The following is a 16,307-nucleotide window of genomic DNA, read 5'->3' as shown; positions in this document are numbered from 1 at the left end:
AGTAATCATCACCACATCCATGAGGGTTGGAGTCATCAGCCCATGGCCAAATAAGAAGCAGTTCAGGGCATCAGACCAAAAATGGCCGATGCTTTTCAGAAGGTTTTCATTCTTCTCGAGGGGGGACAATGACAAAGATAGAGTGTTGGCTATTCCTATGGTTTCCCAGCCCTCGGGAGGATTTGGCTAGGCACGCAGGCTATCGGCCCAGGAATGTAAGTCTATATTTTGGCTTACGAATGGGATTCGATTGGCATCACAAGAAATCAAATCTATTGGATGCTCATAAGAATGAGGCCCAAGACAAAAGAAATTGGGGAAAGAAGGATGCGGCGAAAGGATGTCTGAAACCTGAAGAATCGATAAGAGCCAAATAACAGGAAAGGATCATTTAATGCTTCAAGGGTTCGAATAATTACTTCATTAAATTAGCGAAAGGGCGGGGTTTTACCTTCAGACCAAGGACGCCCGCATCGGCATTCGAGGGTTCCGCCATTTGAAGCTCCAATGGTGATCGAAGGCCAGAGAATGGATCTAGTGTTTGCTTTGCGAGTCTTGAGTTCGTGTTCTGAAGCTTTGATATGGGTTTTGCGATTGGATTTGTGAGCACGGGTTTTGGAGCGCAACTTGAATTCGGGGAACCTATGTAGATCTGTTTCGGGAAAGTTCCACATTTAAGCAGAAGATGGAATTGGCTCAGATCCGGATTGGCACTTTGAGGGAAAGGACCAATGCGTTGCCATCGGCTCCTGGTAAATCGGCTTCTCTACAGTTGTTAATTTAAGTGAAAGATTTCATTCATAAGGAAAATCATTACAAAAGGGGAGCCGATTGCTCCTAAAGCCAATCTATCGGCTTAGTACAATCCTACGATCTACCAGCAGGGGGTGCCTAAGACCTCACGGCGCTTGATCGAACAAGCTGCGCTGGCGTCGCCGTCATCGTCGCTACCGTCATCCCCGCCACTGTCACCGCTGTAGCTGCTGCTTCCTTCGGTCCCTTCATCATCATCATCGTCGTCGTCCTCCGACGACCCGCCATGCAAGAAGCCTCCTGCTGCCGAGTCTTCCTCGGTTGATGGAGCATCAACTTCTTCCTCCGAGGTGGAGAAGTCCCCCTCCCAGGACATGTCATCGTCGTCATCTTCATCCAGTTCCCCGCTAAGGAGGAGCTGGAGATCTTCGCCGTCGGTTAAGGATTCATTATCCTCTGACAAGGCTTAGAAATCCCACTCTTCTGCATCCCAATGCAGAGGAGCATAGGCTTTGTAAGCAGCTGTGGGGTCGAACTCCAGGGTCATCTCTCGGGTTGTCTCAGATTCAATAGAGATGACGGAGGAAGCAGAGGATGAGGAAGCCATTGCGGGAGAAAGAGGGGCGTACTGGTGCGATTGCTAATGGCTGAAGGAAGGAGATGAGTGAAAAAGAAATCTACCGGGGCAAGCTTATAAAGGCAGGAGTGGAATATGAATCGGCACCGTGATGGTTTCCAAGGAGTTAGATGCAGAGTAGTCACATTCTGTGGCAGTGGGAGTGGCACATGTGTACGGATTTTGGAAGTCGAAGAGGTGAGGCGATGGAAAGAAAAAAAATGGTTTTCAAAATTATTATTGCCGAAACTAGGGGGGCATGTCTTTTCACCATATTTTGGCTGGGCCAGAAGGTGAGCCGCGAGCAAGATGGACTCAAAGGATAATTGTAGTGGGCTTGCGAATCGGCTCCTTCGCGGGCGGGTTAAGGCCAGATTGGCCATGTATCTAGTTTAAGTTAGTTTAGAGATAGATAGTCAGGATTTGTGTCGTAGTCGGTTAGGATTGGTTAGGAGAGGCAAGTCTCCAGACTATAAATATATACCCTAGACTACCAATGAAACAACAAGCATTCGCAAACAACTCTCGGCGCATCGCCACCTCTGTTTTAGGGTTTCTCTCAGGTAAGTGCTATGCAGCCCCAATCATGCTTCGTGTGATCGGGGCAGCATCATTCCTACCTATTATCTTTGTGTTCCTCATGCTGAAGCATTGTTGATGGTGAGTAACACTAGTTATCTTAACGTTTATAGGGATGTACCAGCTTTTCATACTGTATCCGTGCATTGTTCATCACCTGTAAATGTTTAACTGTCTTCGTGCCCGATCCCTGGTGTAAAGGTAGCACCTTGCTCTATTTCATTAGTAGATCCAATCTGTTATGGTTAGTCTTTATTCATTGAAGATTTGGTTTAATATCTACATGATTAGACCCTTCAAACGAGTTAAATGATACGGCTTTACGTTTGATGCTTTATATTAATCTAAAGAGGGATTGTTATGGGAATCGGCTTTCTGTTGGTTTTTAGGCCTCTGTTTAGGTTGCTATTCTATTATCTTTCATATTTGTTAGGCTTAACTATGCGTAGGATGTTGCGGTTATGTGGTGAAAGCTTTAACCGTCATAGACTGAATTAGCTTATTGATTACAGAGCAAGTTTATATTAGTATCAGATATATGCACTTCATTTAAATATACAGATCCGATCTGATACTGGGAGACAATCGGCTCTTTACAGCCGATATCGGGGATCACCCGATAAGCCGATCACGACTCGGTCTAACATTTGAACGTGTGTGTGCATGCAAGAAACTAACTGAAACCACGTCTACACCTTCCTGATCAAGTATAGGTCAGGTGGCACGCCTAGCAAACCTAGACACCAGGTAGTGTGCCAGATCCTGGGCCATTGACCGAGGGACTGGGGCCCACCAGCAATCTCGGGAGCCTCCCGGCTCCTCGTGTTGCCTGTCGCTGCTCGCTGGTGGGTTTTGACCGACAATAGTAGCTCATGGGTCTCAAGACCAATTTCTTGGATGCATTATCTATCATATTACGTGAAAGACCCTTTGTAATTCATTTGCCAGATTTTTAGCCTTCTGAATATAATCCAAGGCTATCACTCTGGAGTTCCTTAATTTTCTAACAGATTTTAACCGCCTCTTTACATGCCTTGAAGACTTCATGTTGTCCTTAGAATTGTTTACCTTGACAATCACAGTTTGATTATCACAATTCATTAGGATAGCCGGTATCGGTTTTTTTAAACTACCGGCAAATCCATTAGAAGTTCCTGAAGCCACACAGTCTCAACAGTGGCGATGTCTAACACAGTGAGTTCTGCTTCCATAGTTGACCTTGTTAAGATGATCTGCTTGCAAGACTTCCAGGAAACAGTGCCACCTCCAAGTGTGAACACATATCCACTAGTGGCCTTAATCTCATCTGCATCAGAGATCTAGTTTGAGTCACTATACCCCTCGAGTACTTTTGGGTACCCAGAGTAGTGAATCGTGTAGTCCACAGTACCCTTCAGATAACGCAGTACTCGATCTAGAGCGTACCAGTGATCATCTCCCGGATTTGACACAAACCAGCTTAGTTTGCTTAAAGCAAACGAGATGTCAGGTCTCGTAGCGCTAGCTAGGTACATAAGTGAGCCAATAATTTAGGAGTATCTTAGCTGACCTCTCATTATTTTTTTTTGTTTTTCCGTAATATCTTGCTAGCATCGTAAGATGTTGGAGCTTGCTTGCGGTCACTAAAACCAAAGCAACTCAAGACCTTCTCCACATAGTGGGACTGAACAATAGTCACCCCACCATCACCTTCCTTGACTAGTTTAATATTTAGATTAACATCAGCCTCTCCCAAACCTTTCATCTCAAAATTTTAAGACAAGAACTCTTTGATTTCCTTAATCACATTAAGGCTTGTCCCAAAGATTAGTATGTTATCCACATACAAACACAAGATCACTCCTTCACCCCCACTGTTGCGGTAGTAGACACACTTGTCGGCTTCGTTCACAACAAAGCCTGTTGATGTAAGAGTCCTGTCGAACTTCTCATATTATTGCTTAGGTGCTTGATTCAGGCCATATAAAGACTTAATCAGTTTACACACCATACCTCCTTGACCTTCTATCACAAACCCATCCGGCTAATCCATATAGATCTCCTCTTCCAACTCTCCATTTAAGAAAGTTGTCTTAACGTCCATCTGAAGAACGAGAAGACCATGAGAGACTGCCAGGGAAAGAATTACTCGGATTGTAGTCAATCGGACCATAGGTGAGTACGCGTATCAAAAAGGTCTACTCCTTCCTTTTGAGTATAGCTCTTAGCTACAAGCCTTGCTTTGTACTTTTCAATAGTACCATCAAGCCTAAGCTTTTTCTAGAACACCCACTCACATCCTACAGGTTTGCATCCATAAGGATGCTCGACTACTTCCCAAGTACTATTAGACATAATAGAATCCATCTCACTCCGTATTGCTTCCTTCCATCCTTCCAGTAGTCAGCATCTAGAGAGGAATATGCCTATTCAATGGTTCTAGGAGTATCATCCACAAGGTACACAATGAAATCATCAACAAAGGACTTTGTAGTCCTCTGTATCTTGCTCCTTCTAAGAGCTTCATTGTCATCCTCCTCAGTATTTTCCACATGTATGTTCATTGTGTTCTATCAAAACAGCAAGTTCCTTATTAACAGACAATTCAGAACTAGTCATGCTAACTTCTTCTCTCATAGGGAAGATGTCCTCAAAGAAAGTAGCATCTCTGAACTCCACAATTGTACCAACATGCATGTCAGGTACTCCAGATTTTACTACTAAAAATCTATAACCTACATTGTGAATAGCTTAACCAAGAAAGACACAGTCCATATTTTTAGGTCTGAGCTTACGTTTCTTAGTTATTGGAATATTTGCTTTTGCCAAACAACCCCAGGTACGTAAGTAAGAGAGTGTTAGCCTTTTCTTCTCCCATTTTTCAAATGGTGTTCTCTTTATTCTTCATAAGAACACGATTCTGGACATGACATGCAGTCAAGATAGCCTCACCCCACCATTCCTTGGAAAGTCCCGCTATATCTAACATGGCATTAACCAAATCAGTTAGAGTGCGGTTCTTTCTTTCGGCAACCCTATTTGACTGAGGCAAGTAGGGAGATGTCCTCTCATGAATTATTCCATGTTCCTCATAGAATGAAGTAAAAACATTAGAAAAGTACTCTCCACCATGATCCGACCTTATCCGTTTGATCTTTCTCTTGAGTTGATTTTCCACCTCAGCTTTATAGATTTTAAACACTACTAGAAAACGGTCTATCGGTACCAGCACGTTAGTGCCGGTCAATTACGAGCCGGCACTAACGTGCCTCAACAGTGTCAGGCGGGCACGTTAGTGCCGGCTAGAAATACCAGCCGGCACTAACGCGCCATCCCCCCAACTGTCAAACGGCTGCCACAACGGTCGAAACGCACGTTAGTGCCGGTCGGCATATCTAGCCGGCACTAACTTGGTCAATTACAAATTAGTGCCGGCTGTCGGCTCTAGCCGGCACTAAACGTAGACAGTTAGTGCCGGCTAAAGCCATCAGCCGGCACTAACTTGCCCTGTATATACCGGCCACCACATCCCAGCCCTCCCTCCATTTCATTTGCCACTCTTCTTCTTCCCGAGCCCTCCTTCACTCTCATGGCGTGTTACAGGGGAGGTGCTGCCCATTTTTCCCCAAATTTGTGAGAATTTCACCCATTCAAGTGCACCAAAGGTTAGTAGCTTCTTCCACTCTTCTTTCACGGTGTTTATTCTTTGTTTCATGCTTTCTAGATAAAGAAAATAGTGATTTTAAGGTTGAGGAAAAATGAGCATAATTTTCCGATTCGTTCATTAATTTGAGCAAAATAGAATCGATTTGTTACTTTTAGAGAAGGTTTTCTAGATAGTTTGACCATCACACATTTATAATAATTTTTTTGAATTATTTCACGGGACATGTGTATATGTTAATGTGCAAAATTTTAGGAATTTTAAGGATGAGGGACTTTTAATGTTATGAAAAAGAAACAAAACCATGTATACCATCTCATATCAAGTATGAAGAAATACCTTTTCCTTTAATTCATGAAAACATGACAAATAGACTTGGTGTTGTGGGGTTCATGGCCACAATACGAAACAAATCAGGGCACCCACTAGTTATTACATGCACAAGCCCAACAAACTGAAATCAATCCCGACAAAGCAAATGCACCATAGCAAGATGTACAAAAAGGGGGTCGTGATCTATTGGACAACCCGCACACAATAAATGCACAAGCCATATAATAATCTCTAGAAAAATTTCTGCAAATTATAAATATCCCGATGTATGTATAATTCAAAGCTTTGCAAATAAATCTTGAGTAAAACTACAGAGGAAATTCACTGTAGAACTTTTCGAACTGTACGGCTACTATTGAATGCAAGTTGATAAAGATTTCGTATATTTCCAATCAATATACATGTCCTAGATGTATTTCTTCCTATCCAACAAAAGGAATGATGCCATATCTCATTGGGTTGATATTGCTCCCAAGTCCCAATCAATTCGAACTCGAATCAAAGCAATGGTATGGCATATATTATGAAAAATTGCACAATAACCTTAGATGTCACTGCACTGAATAAATCCAAATGGCTGCAAATAAAACTTTCTCAAAACGATATATATGGATATTATTGTCATAATGCAAGGAGATTTATGTACTTAATACATAAGAATGGGAGGGTGTGAAGTGGGCACATGATTGTATTATAAATTTTTTAAGAATCATCAAAATCCTTCCCAAAACCATATTTAGAGGTTTCGAAAATGACATCCAAAAACGCAAGTCGTCACGAGAAAGCAACAGGGTAGTTGTAAAATAACAGAAACGACCCGGAACAACCGCGACCACGAACAAAAACCACCAACAAACTCGCAAAAACACAAGTCATCAACAAAGCAACAGGGCACTTGTAAAATCACATAAAATGACCCAGAACAACCGCAAATTAGAACTCGCAGTACTCGCCACGATTTAGGGTGTGTTCGTTTTCTGGGGCATAAAGTTTAGAGGGGTGACATGTGTATATGTTACTATGCATAATTTTAGGGATTTTAAGGATGAGGGACAATGAGCATGATTCACTAATTTGTTCATTAATTTGAGCAAGGTAGAATTGATTAGTTGCTTTTCAGAGAATGATTATTATATAGTTTGAACATCACACATTTAGAATGATTTTTTTGAATTATTTCATGGTGACATGTGTATATGTTATTGTGCCAATTTATTTTGCTATTTAGTTTAAATTTACTAGATAGGTGGCCTATGACACATTTACATTTTTTTGAATTACTTCATAGTAACCTGTTTTTAGAGATAATGAGCATGATTTTTTTTAATTTGTACAGATGGACCGGCAATGGATGCACGGAAGCCGGAGCACCTCGGCGTGGATTCAGGGTTTAGATTCTTTTCTCAAGGCAGCAGTGGCAAATAGGTCGCCAAAGGGTTTAATGTGTTGTCCATGCAGTGTTTGCGAAAATAAAAAGGAATTTCGGAAAAGAGAAACTCTATGGAATCACCTGGCCTTGAATGGTTTTATGAGTAACTATAGCCTTTGGACTAAGCACGGCGAAGTTGGAGTTACGATGGAAGATAATGAAGAAGATGACGATGGTGATAACAATCTTCCAGATTGGGCATGGGTTCATGAAACAGGTAGCTTTCAAGATGAACCAATGGACGAGGGTGAAGCAAATGTTGAACAAGAGGAGCCACCTGACGAGCTAGGTCAGGCGTTGCTTGATGCACGGAAAGACAGTGACACTGTGAAGGAGGCATTAAAGTTTGAGAAGATATTGGAGGATCACAAAAGGCCGTTGTTCCCTAATTGCAAACCGGAGCAGAAGAAGTTGGGTACCACGCTAGAGATGCTGAAATGGAAGGCAAGTAATGGTGTCACCGATAAGGGATTTGGTGAGCTATTAAAGATTGTAAAGAACATGCTTCCTGAGGGTAATGAACTGCCGTCAACAACATACGAAGCTAAAAAGATGGTTTGCCCTCTTGGATTGGACGTGCAGAAGATTCACGCATGTCTTAACGACTGCATCCTGTATCGCGGCGAATACGAGAACTTGGAAGCTTGTCCTGTTTGTAGCGCATTGCGGTATAAGATCAGGCGAGATGATCCAGGTGATGTTGATGGGGAGCCGGTAAAGAAGAGAGTTCCCGCAAAGTTGGTGTGGTACTTCCCTATAATACCACGTCTGAAGCGCTTTTTCAAAAACAAGGACAACGCTAAGTTGATACGGTGGCACAAAGAAGACCGTAAGGAGGATCACATGATCAGACACCCAGCAGATGGGTCCCAGTGGAGAAACCTTAACCGAGAGTATCCTCAATTTGACAACGACCCAAGGAATATAAGATTTGCTCTAAGTGCGGATGGAATGAATCCGTACGGTGAGTTTGGCAGCGCTCATAGTACATGGCCCGTGACCCTATGTATGTTCAACCTTCCTCCTTGGTTATGCCTGAAGCGTAAGTTCATCATGATGCCGGTGCTTATAGAAGGGCCAAAAGAACCTGGCAACGATATTGATGTGTTCCTGCAACCCTTGATGGATGATCTGTTACTGCTCTGGAAAGAAGAAGGTGTACATGTGTGGGATGAGTATAAACAGGAGTCTTTCAACCTCCGAGCTTTGCTTTTTGTATGCATCAATGATTGGCCTGCACTTGCAAAACTTTCGGGACAGTCGAACATGGGATACATGGCCTGCACCCACTGTTATGATGAAACCGATAGCATTTATTTGAAACACTGTAAGAAGTGCGTATACATGGGCCATCGCCGATTCCTTCCTACCGATCACCCCCTAAGAACCGAAGGGAAGCATTTCAAAGGAGAGTCCGAAACTCGTCGTAAGCCTCTGTTCCGTAATGGAAAGCGTGTGTTCTCGATGATCAAGGATGTGAAGGTAGTATTTGGAAAGGGTCCCGGTAGCCAACCTGTTCCGAAGGATGACCAGGGACATGTTCCAATGTGGAAGAAGAAATCTATATTGTGGAACCTACCTTATTGGCAAGTCTTACAGGTTCGCAACGCAATTGATGTGATGCATCTATCAAAGAATCTTTGCGTCAACCTACTAGGCTTTCTGGGAGTGTATGGTAAGTCAAAAGACACATTGGAAGCAAGGCGCGACATGTGGATGCTAGCCGGGCGACAAGGCTTGCAACCCGAGAAGAGAGACAAAGGACGCCACTATTTAAAACCTGCCAGCTATAATCTGAGTAAAGAGGAGAAGGAAATCATGTTCGATTGCTTGAACAGTATCAAGGTCCCGTCTGGGTACTCCTCAAATATACAGGGCATAATAAATGTGAAAGAGAAGAAAATTCAAAACTTGAAGTCCCATGACTGCCACGTTCTGATGACACAATTACTTCCGGTTATACTGAGGGGTGTTCTACCGGAAAATGTGAGATTGGCAGTTGTAAAGCTTTGTGCATTCATGAATGAAATTTCACAGAAAGCAATTAATCCAAATAATCTAATAAAGCTGCAGAAAGACATTGTCGAATGTCTTGTCAGCTTTGAGATGGTCTTCCCACCTTCCTTCTTCAATATTATGACACACCTTCTAGTTCATATTGTGACAGAAATAACTATTCTGGGTCCTGTTTTTCTACACAATATGTTCCCTTTCGAGAGATTCATGGCAGTATTGAAGAAGTACGTGCGTAAACGTTCTCGCCCAGAAGGATGCATTGCTAAGGGCTATGGAACCGAGGAGGTCATTGAGTTTTGCGTTGACTATCTTCCCGATCTCAATTCGATTGGGCTCCCCGTGTCACACCATGAGGGGCGATTAAAGGGAAAAGGCACACTAGGAAAGAAATGTAATGTGCACATCCCTTGTAGTGAATTCAGCCAAGCAAACTTCACGGTTCTTCAGAATTCATCCAAGGTGGCTCCATATATTGATGAGCACATGAATATTATACAGTCTGAAAATCCACAAAAGAATCTTTCTTGGATTACACGCCAACATATAAAAACTTTTGACGGCTGGTTTAGACGAAAATTATTGGGCAACAACACAGTTGATCAAGAACTTCAATGGCTGGCTAGGGGACCATCAATCACTGTCCAGCAATACCAAGGGTACGAAATCAATGGGTATACATTTTATACGAGAGCTCAAGACAAAAAAAGCACCAACCAAAACAGTGGTGTCCGTATGTGTATAGTAAACAGTAATGGAGAAAAGAACAACTACTATGGTGTCATAGAGGAGATATGGGAACTTGAATATGGACCCATAGTTGTCCCTTTATTTCGTTGCGAATGGGTGGCTGGAGGAGGCGTAACGAAGGACCGGTATGGGATGACCATAGTTGACTTTAAAAAGATTGGATATAAAGATGAACCATTTGTTCTAGCCAAGGATGTGACACAAGTGTTCTATGTGAAGGACATGTCGAGCAAACCGAAGAAGAAGTCAGATAAGACGTCTGAAGCAGACAAGGCTGGAAATGAGCCGAAACGGCACATAGTTCTTCCAGGAAAAAGAAAAGTTGTTGGAGTTGAGGATATTTCGGACAATTCGGAAGATTATGACCAGATTGATGACCTTCCTCCATTCTCAGTTGACGTTGACCCTAGCATCCTCTTATCCAAAGAGGACACACCTTACTTACGCTGTGATCACGCTCAAGGCACTTTCGTCAAAAGGAAGATTATCAATGTTCCAGTACATAATGATAATGAGTAGTAGTTTTTTTAAATTATGTATTGAATTCTCTCAATCAGTGATGTAATGTAACGCACCGCATCGTACTTATCTCAATTCTTGATACTATTTCTCCAATTATGACATAATATCATCTTCAGATAATATTATATTTTTGCATGGTATAAATATTATTTACATTCACAAATTTTGTATTACTAGAAGCATTGAAACATTAAATTACAAACAAATAATCAAGTAATATGAGAATTGATTACATCATTGTATAGGGTACTATTGAAAAGTTTTTTGAAGAATTTTGCATGGATCAAAATGAAGTGTTTTCGATTTATTATCAATAACAGAAACATATACACATATAAACCCTTTACGCTACACATAATTGATAATGGTTGCATATTCGTTAATTTACTTCAATTACTATTATTATTGTGTACATATAATTACTATAATTATTGTGTAGCTAAAAATAAGATATAAATTTTTGTTATATTATTCTAATTATTGAGCCTATGTTGAATAAATTTATGAATACTGCAAATTTAGTGAAAATGGGAACTGGCGTGGCCAGTTCCCGCGCGCCAATTCCCACGCGGATGACACATTAGTGCCGGCTGGTAACCCTAGCCGGCACTAAGCGCGGACACGTTAGTGCCGGCTGGTAACCCTAGCCGGCACTAACTTGCCCACGTGACGTCAGGTGGGCAAGTTAGTGCCGGCTGGTAATATCAGCCGGCACTAACTTGCTCACGTTAGTGCCGGCTGGTGTTACCAGCCGGCACTAACTTGCCCACCTGACGTCACGTGGGCAAGTTAGTGCCGGCTGGTAATACCAGCCGGCACTAACCGCGCCATCCCCCCAACAAGTTAGCCCCTTCGCCCAGTTTTCAGATCGACGTCGCCCCAACTTACCCGCCGCCCCCGCGTCCTCGCGCCCCTGCTGCCGCCGCCCGAAGCTCCGGCCGCCGCGCACGTCGTCGTCCTCGCGCGCGGCCCCTTCCCCGCAGCCTGGCCGCCCGTCTGCCTCTGCCGCCGGGTCCTCGCGCCACTGCTCCGCGTCCTCGCGCCCCGTTGCTGCCGCCGCCCGAAGCTCCGGCCGCGGCGCACCTCGTCGTCGTCCTCGCGCGCGGCCCGTCCTGCGCAGCCCGGCCGCCCGGCTGCCCGTGCCGCCTCGAGGTCCTCGCGCCACTGCCCCGTCTCCTCGCGCCATTGCTGCGGCGCCCGAAGCTCCGGCCCCCACCGTCGACCCCTCCCTCCGGACCTCCTCCTCGCCCTCTTCGGTAATTATGTATGCTTTCTATATATTCAGATGTCTAATGCAGGATCAAGATTAAGGTCGGTAAACTTCTACCCATAGTTTTGTGGTAGTTATACCCTCGAATATGCATTGCTCATACCACTCGCATTATTTTCACCTCCATATCTATAGCAGTCCTCCGAAAATTTTGTTCCTGTGACCAAAAGAAGGAACAGATGCAACTGTTTCACAAACCATTTCACTAGATCTGCATTTAGAGGATTTGCATATGAGCTCCAAAGCAGAATTGGAGCAACTAAGCTGAAAAAAAAACTTTATAAATATCCTGGCAATAACTATGAAAAGAATTAATTCTTCTCAACCTCAGGTTAGCAAGGCATAGCAAGAACTCCCTCAATTCCTTTTTATAAGACATATTAGGTTATGAGGAAGTCTTCCGAGTATACTTTGACCATTAACTTATCTCATGATATATTATCAATTGGTATGAAACAAATCCTATTCAAAGATATTTGAAATACGAATCTAACAATACATCTTTTGTATACTAAACATGTGTAAGATTTGTTCAAAATTTGTAATTTTGAATCCTAATACACCCTGTATTTTGAAATGGAGGGAGCATCATCCATGATAACTACAGGCAGAAGTTGTTATTCTAGCTCATAGCAACATACTAAACTAAATTCTGGAAGGTGGACATCCAATTTCAAAATTCAAACCCTAACTAATGGCTCTACCATGTGGGAAAATGTAAATAAGACAAAAAAACAATATCGTTTTTCATATTCTGTGAGGGAATCTTATCTTGACAGAATAAACCAAGGATAAGTGACATGAACCACATAGGCACCTACCCACTTCAATATGCTTGTTTCCAATAGATACCAAACCTTCAGCTGCTCTAACAATGTCCTTCTGGAAATCCTGTTAATGTGTATACATCAGGTAAATTTAGCAACTACCATCATGAAACTCACTAAAGCATATATTGCAATCATATAGTTTTCACTTCCATATTCAATGACTTCGAAAAAGTATTGTCTAATGTATTGAATATACAAAGATTATGTGTGATGTAGTACAGATGGTTAAGTTCATTAAGCTTAGCATTCTATAGTGAGCAATGCTATGTTTATTGCCTTCTTGTAATTAACAAAGAAAAAAAGGCTTGGAAAAAGAGACTGCAAAAATGTGGAAAAAAGCTGTAAGTAGTCAATTCCATATGTAGTAGCATGACAGCTTTTCTATTGATACCATTATGGTAGTATAAGTTCGAAAAGTTGTGTTGTTAGAACACATGATTGTTCAAGTACAAGAGAAAACTATAGTGCAGGCAATTTACAATATAAAAAGTGACTACTAGGAATGCGATCAATACACGGCAATGATTGTAAGAAACAAAACCATTCATCATCCCATGAAGCTAGGCATGCCATTCCTGTCTATTTGTGTGAATATGAGGTCAATCAGACTACCACAATGCAGGAGCCAAAGGTTTTGCATACACATTACAAAATCGGCACATATTTCTGATTCCTAATGCACACATGGTGCCTCAATTCCAAACATAATGAGATACTAAATCTTAATTTAAAGAAGGGGCATGTTTCACATAACTACTCACAGAAGTCAAATCAGCGTGGTATGGTACGCTTCAACTAACATAACAAAATAATCATCCAATTCGTCCTTACCACGCTTCCATCAGGTAAGGACTTCGCAATCCATACAGAGCCATGATTATTACTTCTTCAACTATGGGTCGGTAAACTTCTACCGCGTTCACAATAAACTTCTACACTGATTTAAGATATAATTATATATTGTTATCAGCTAATTGCATATATCGATTTTTACCAATATTATTCATTAATTTGATCTCATCATGTGAGTTTTTCTAATTTGTATCTAGGCATCACCTAACTGCACATTATTCATTAATTTGATCTCAATGTGTTTATAACAATTTCAGATTACTTGTGGTGGTGAACTTGCTGTCCTCCATGCCCTCCGAAGAATCTGCTGAAGAAGGTTTACATCTGCATTTGCTTGATCTTCTCAACTTTGATCATTAGTAGATGAGTTATATTCTTCGGTAATTGGAATACTGATAAAAGTCGAACAAACTCGAAGGTCGATGGAGGAGGTATATGAGTTATATTCTTCGGTAATTGGTGATCTAAAAGTTGTATGACATATTGTGTGTGGTCAATGCTTGATGTACGTGTAATGCTCAATGTTAATCCATGTTAGAACACCATTTCTATAATTCAAATGTCAATATGGGTACGTGGGGTTTAATGTGTTGGTTTCAGTTGATATCATCAAGCATCACGCTGCTGGAAGATCTGTTGATTTTTTATTTTTTTTTTGCTTTTTTCATTTCAATATGATTACATCGGCTATTCTTTCAATATGATTACATCACTCTGTGTATTACTGTAATTTGTTTTCATCGCCCGTAGCAATGCACGGGTACGAACCTCGAAATGTTAAGACTGAAACCTTGCAAATATATACATTTTAAACCTTGCAAATACATACATTTTATTAGTACTAGAAAATACTTAATGTTTTTTATTGTTTCGGGTAGTGGAAATGGATCCTACGGACAACCAAGACGAGTTAATGCACAAGCTCATTTGTGGTAGTACTGGGCAAATAGCTCCAGAGTTTCATGAGGACGAGAACGATGGCAGCCAATTTTTAAACTTGCATTATCCTGGCGACCAGGAGCAAGATATTAGTGGGGAGGAAGAAGAAAATGTCGAGGAAGCCGAGGTATGAAATTTAGTGATTCTTCCAGGCATCAGGATAAACGTTTTGTCAGTACCTACCGTGACGTACACTAGTTGCTAGCAACCCGCTTGATAAATTTGCGATTCTTTCAGGCATCAGGATCGACGAGGCCTAAACGGAAACGTGGCTCCAAGAGGAAGATGGTAGGATGTACGACCATCACGGAGATCAACGAAGCAACCGGCGAGCCACTAGCCCCTGGTCAAATTAAGACGACCTTTGTAAATCAATTGGGATATCTTGTTAGGGAGAACGTCCCCATAAAGTACAAGCTTTGGAAGAGAAATAAAGTCTCTGATCGACCTGAAGATATCGTGCCAGATTCAGAGAAAGATTTGTTATGGAAAGAGGTGTCGTTGCACTTCAACTTTCCCCCAGGCAAAGCTGACAAAGTAAAGGGATGGGCATTTAAGAAGATGGCAATTCAGTTCGCCTCGTTCAAGAAAAAATTGGTGGCAAACTTTGTGAACAAGGGCCTCACACCAGATTTTGATAAAGTCTGGAAGAAGCAACGAGAGTGGTGGAATGAATTCGTGAATTACAAGCGCAGTGCTGACAGCATGGCAGCCTCGATTCAAGGCAAAATGAATGCTAGCAAAAAGACAAACTTCCATAGACTTGGGCCTGGAGGTTATAAGGTTGCTGTTCCGAAATGGGAAAAGATGGAAAATAATTTAATTGCAAAAGGAATCGTACCGCAGACCTTGAGTTGGCCCAAACGAGCAAGGTATTACTTCTATGCTCATGGAGGCACACTGGACCCCGACACTGGAATGTTTGTGACTAGCGACGTACTAAGAGAGGCTGCCCAAAGACTTGACGAGGCAATGAGGCGTACGGAAGAAGGAACCTTCCAGCCCAACAGAGAGAATGACGAGCTGACTTACGCTCTTGGGAATGCGGAACACACTGGACGGACCCGAGGCATGGGCGTAGTTCCGTGGAAATATGGCTTTTCTGGAGATCTCGAAACCTACCGAAGCCGATGCAGAAGCAAGGCAGTAGTGGCAGAGAAGATCTGTAGCCTAGAAAACCGGATAATGTCACTTGAGGCAGCAGTTGGGCAACGCTCGGATCAACCAGCTGCCAATGTGGAGTTCAGCACCCCTTCCCAGCGTCGTAGCAGTGTTGCTTCCACAGAGCACCCTGCTTTGGGTGCCGACAGGACGAGGGACCCCATCGACGACATTACCGTTAGGACCCAGTGTGAGCTTCTGGTTCTTTATGGGAAAAAGCTCAAAGTTTGTGCTGAGGGTTATGCGGAAGTCCAAGAAGAAGGCAGTACAATACATTGCCAGCCAATTCCTGAAGGATTCGCCAGAGTCTTTGTTGACCGAATTACTGAAGAACGCTGGGAAGACTTGGACCTCCCGATCCCTATAAGTCCTGAAGAAACAGAACTACAACATGCCGTACACACATGGATTGCGTGGCCAAAGCGCGACATAAGATTGGTGCAAGCAGCCACAGATTCCGCTCGGTGCTCAAGGCAAAGATCACCAACGCCACCTGATGACAGGAATCCTAGTGTTGGCCCACCTTCTCCACCGCCTGCACGGGACCCCAGCATGGATCCGCCATCACCAGCCGCACAAAGCGAGCCAATTTCGGCATCATCACCAGCCGCACAACA

General features: G+C 42.7%; 1 protein-coding gene across 1 annotated transcript; it reads left to right on the top strand.

The window, feature by feature from the left end:
* Positions 1-1,328: 1,328 nt before the first annotated feature.
* Positions 1,329-10,593, top strand: LOC112872945 (the record flags this gene model as incomplete). The annotated part of the gene is made up of 5 exons (XM_025935982.1): positions 1,329-1,384; positions 7,422-8,317; positions 8,429-8,952; positions 9,106-9,866; positions 9,993-10,593. Coding segments are annotated over exons 1-5 (2,838 nt in total), but the record flags the coding sequence as incomplete, so codon positions are not given.
* Between the last annotated feature and the right edge of the window lie 5,714 nt (positions 10,594-16,307).

The sequence above is a fragment of the Panicum hallii genome, chromosome 9 (assembly GCF_002211085.1).
Source record: "Panicum hallii strain FIL2 chromosome 9, PHallii_v3.1, whole genome shotgun sequence".
Taxonomy (NCBI): Eukaryota; Viridiplantae; Streptophyta; class Magnoliopsida; order Poales; family Poaceae; genus Panicum; species Panicum hallii.
This window is presented reverse-complemented; position numbering and strand designations above follow the sequence as displayed.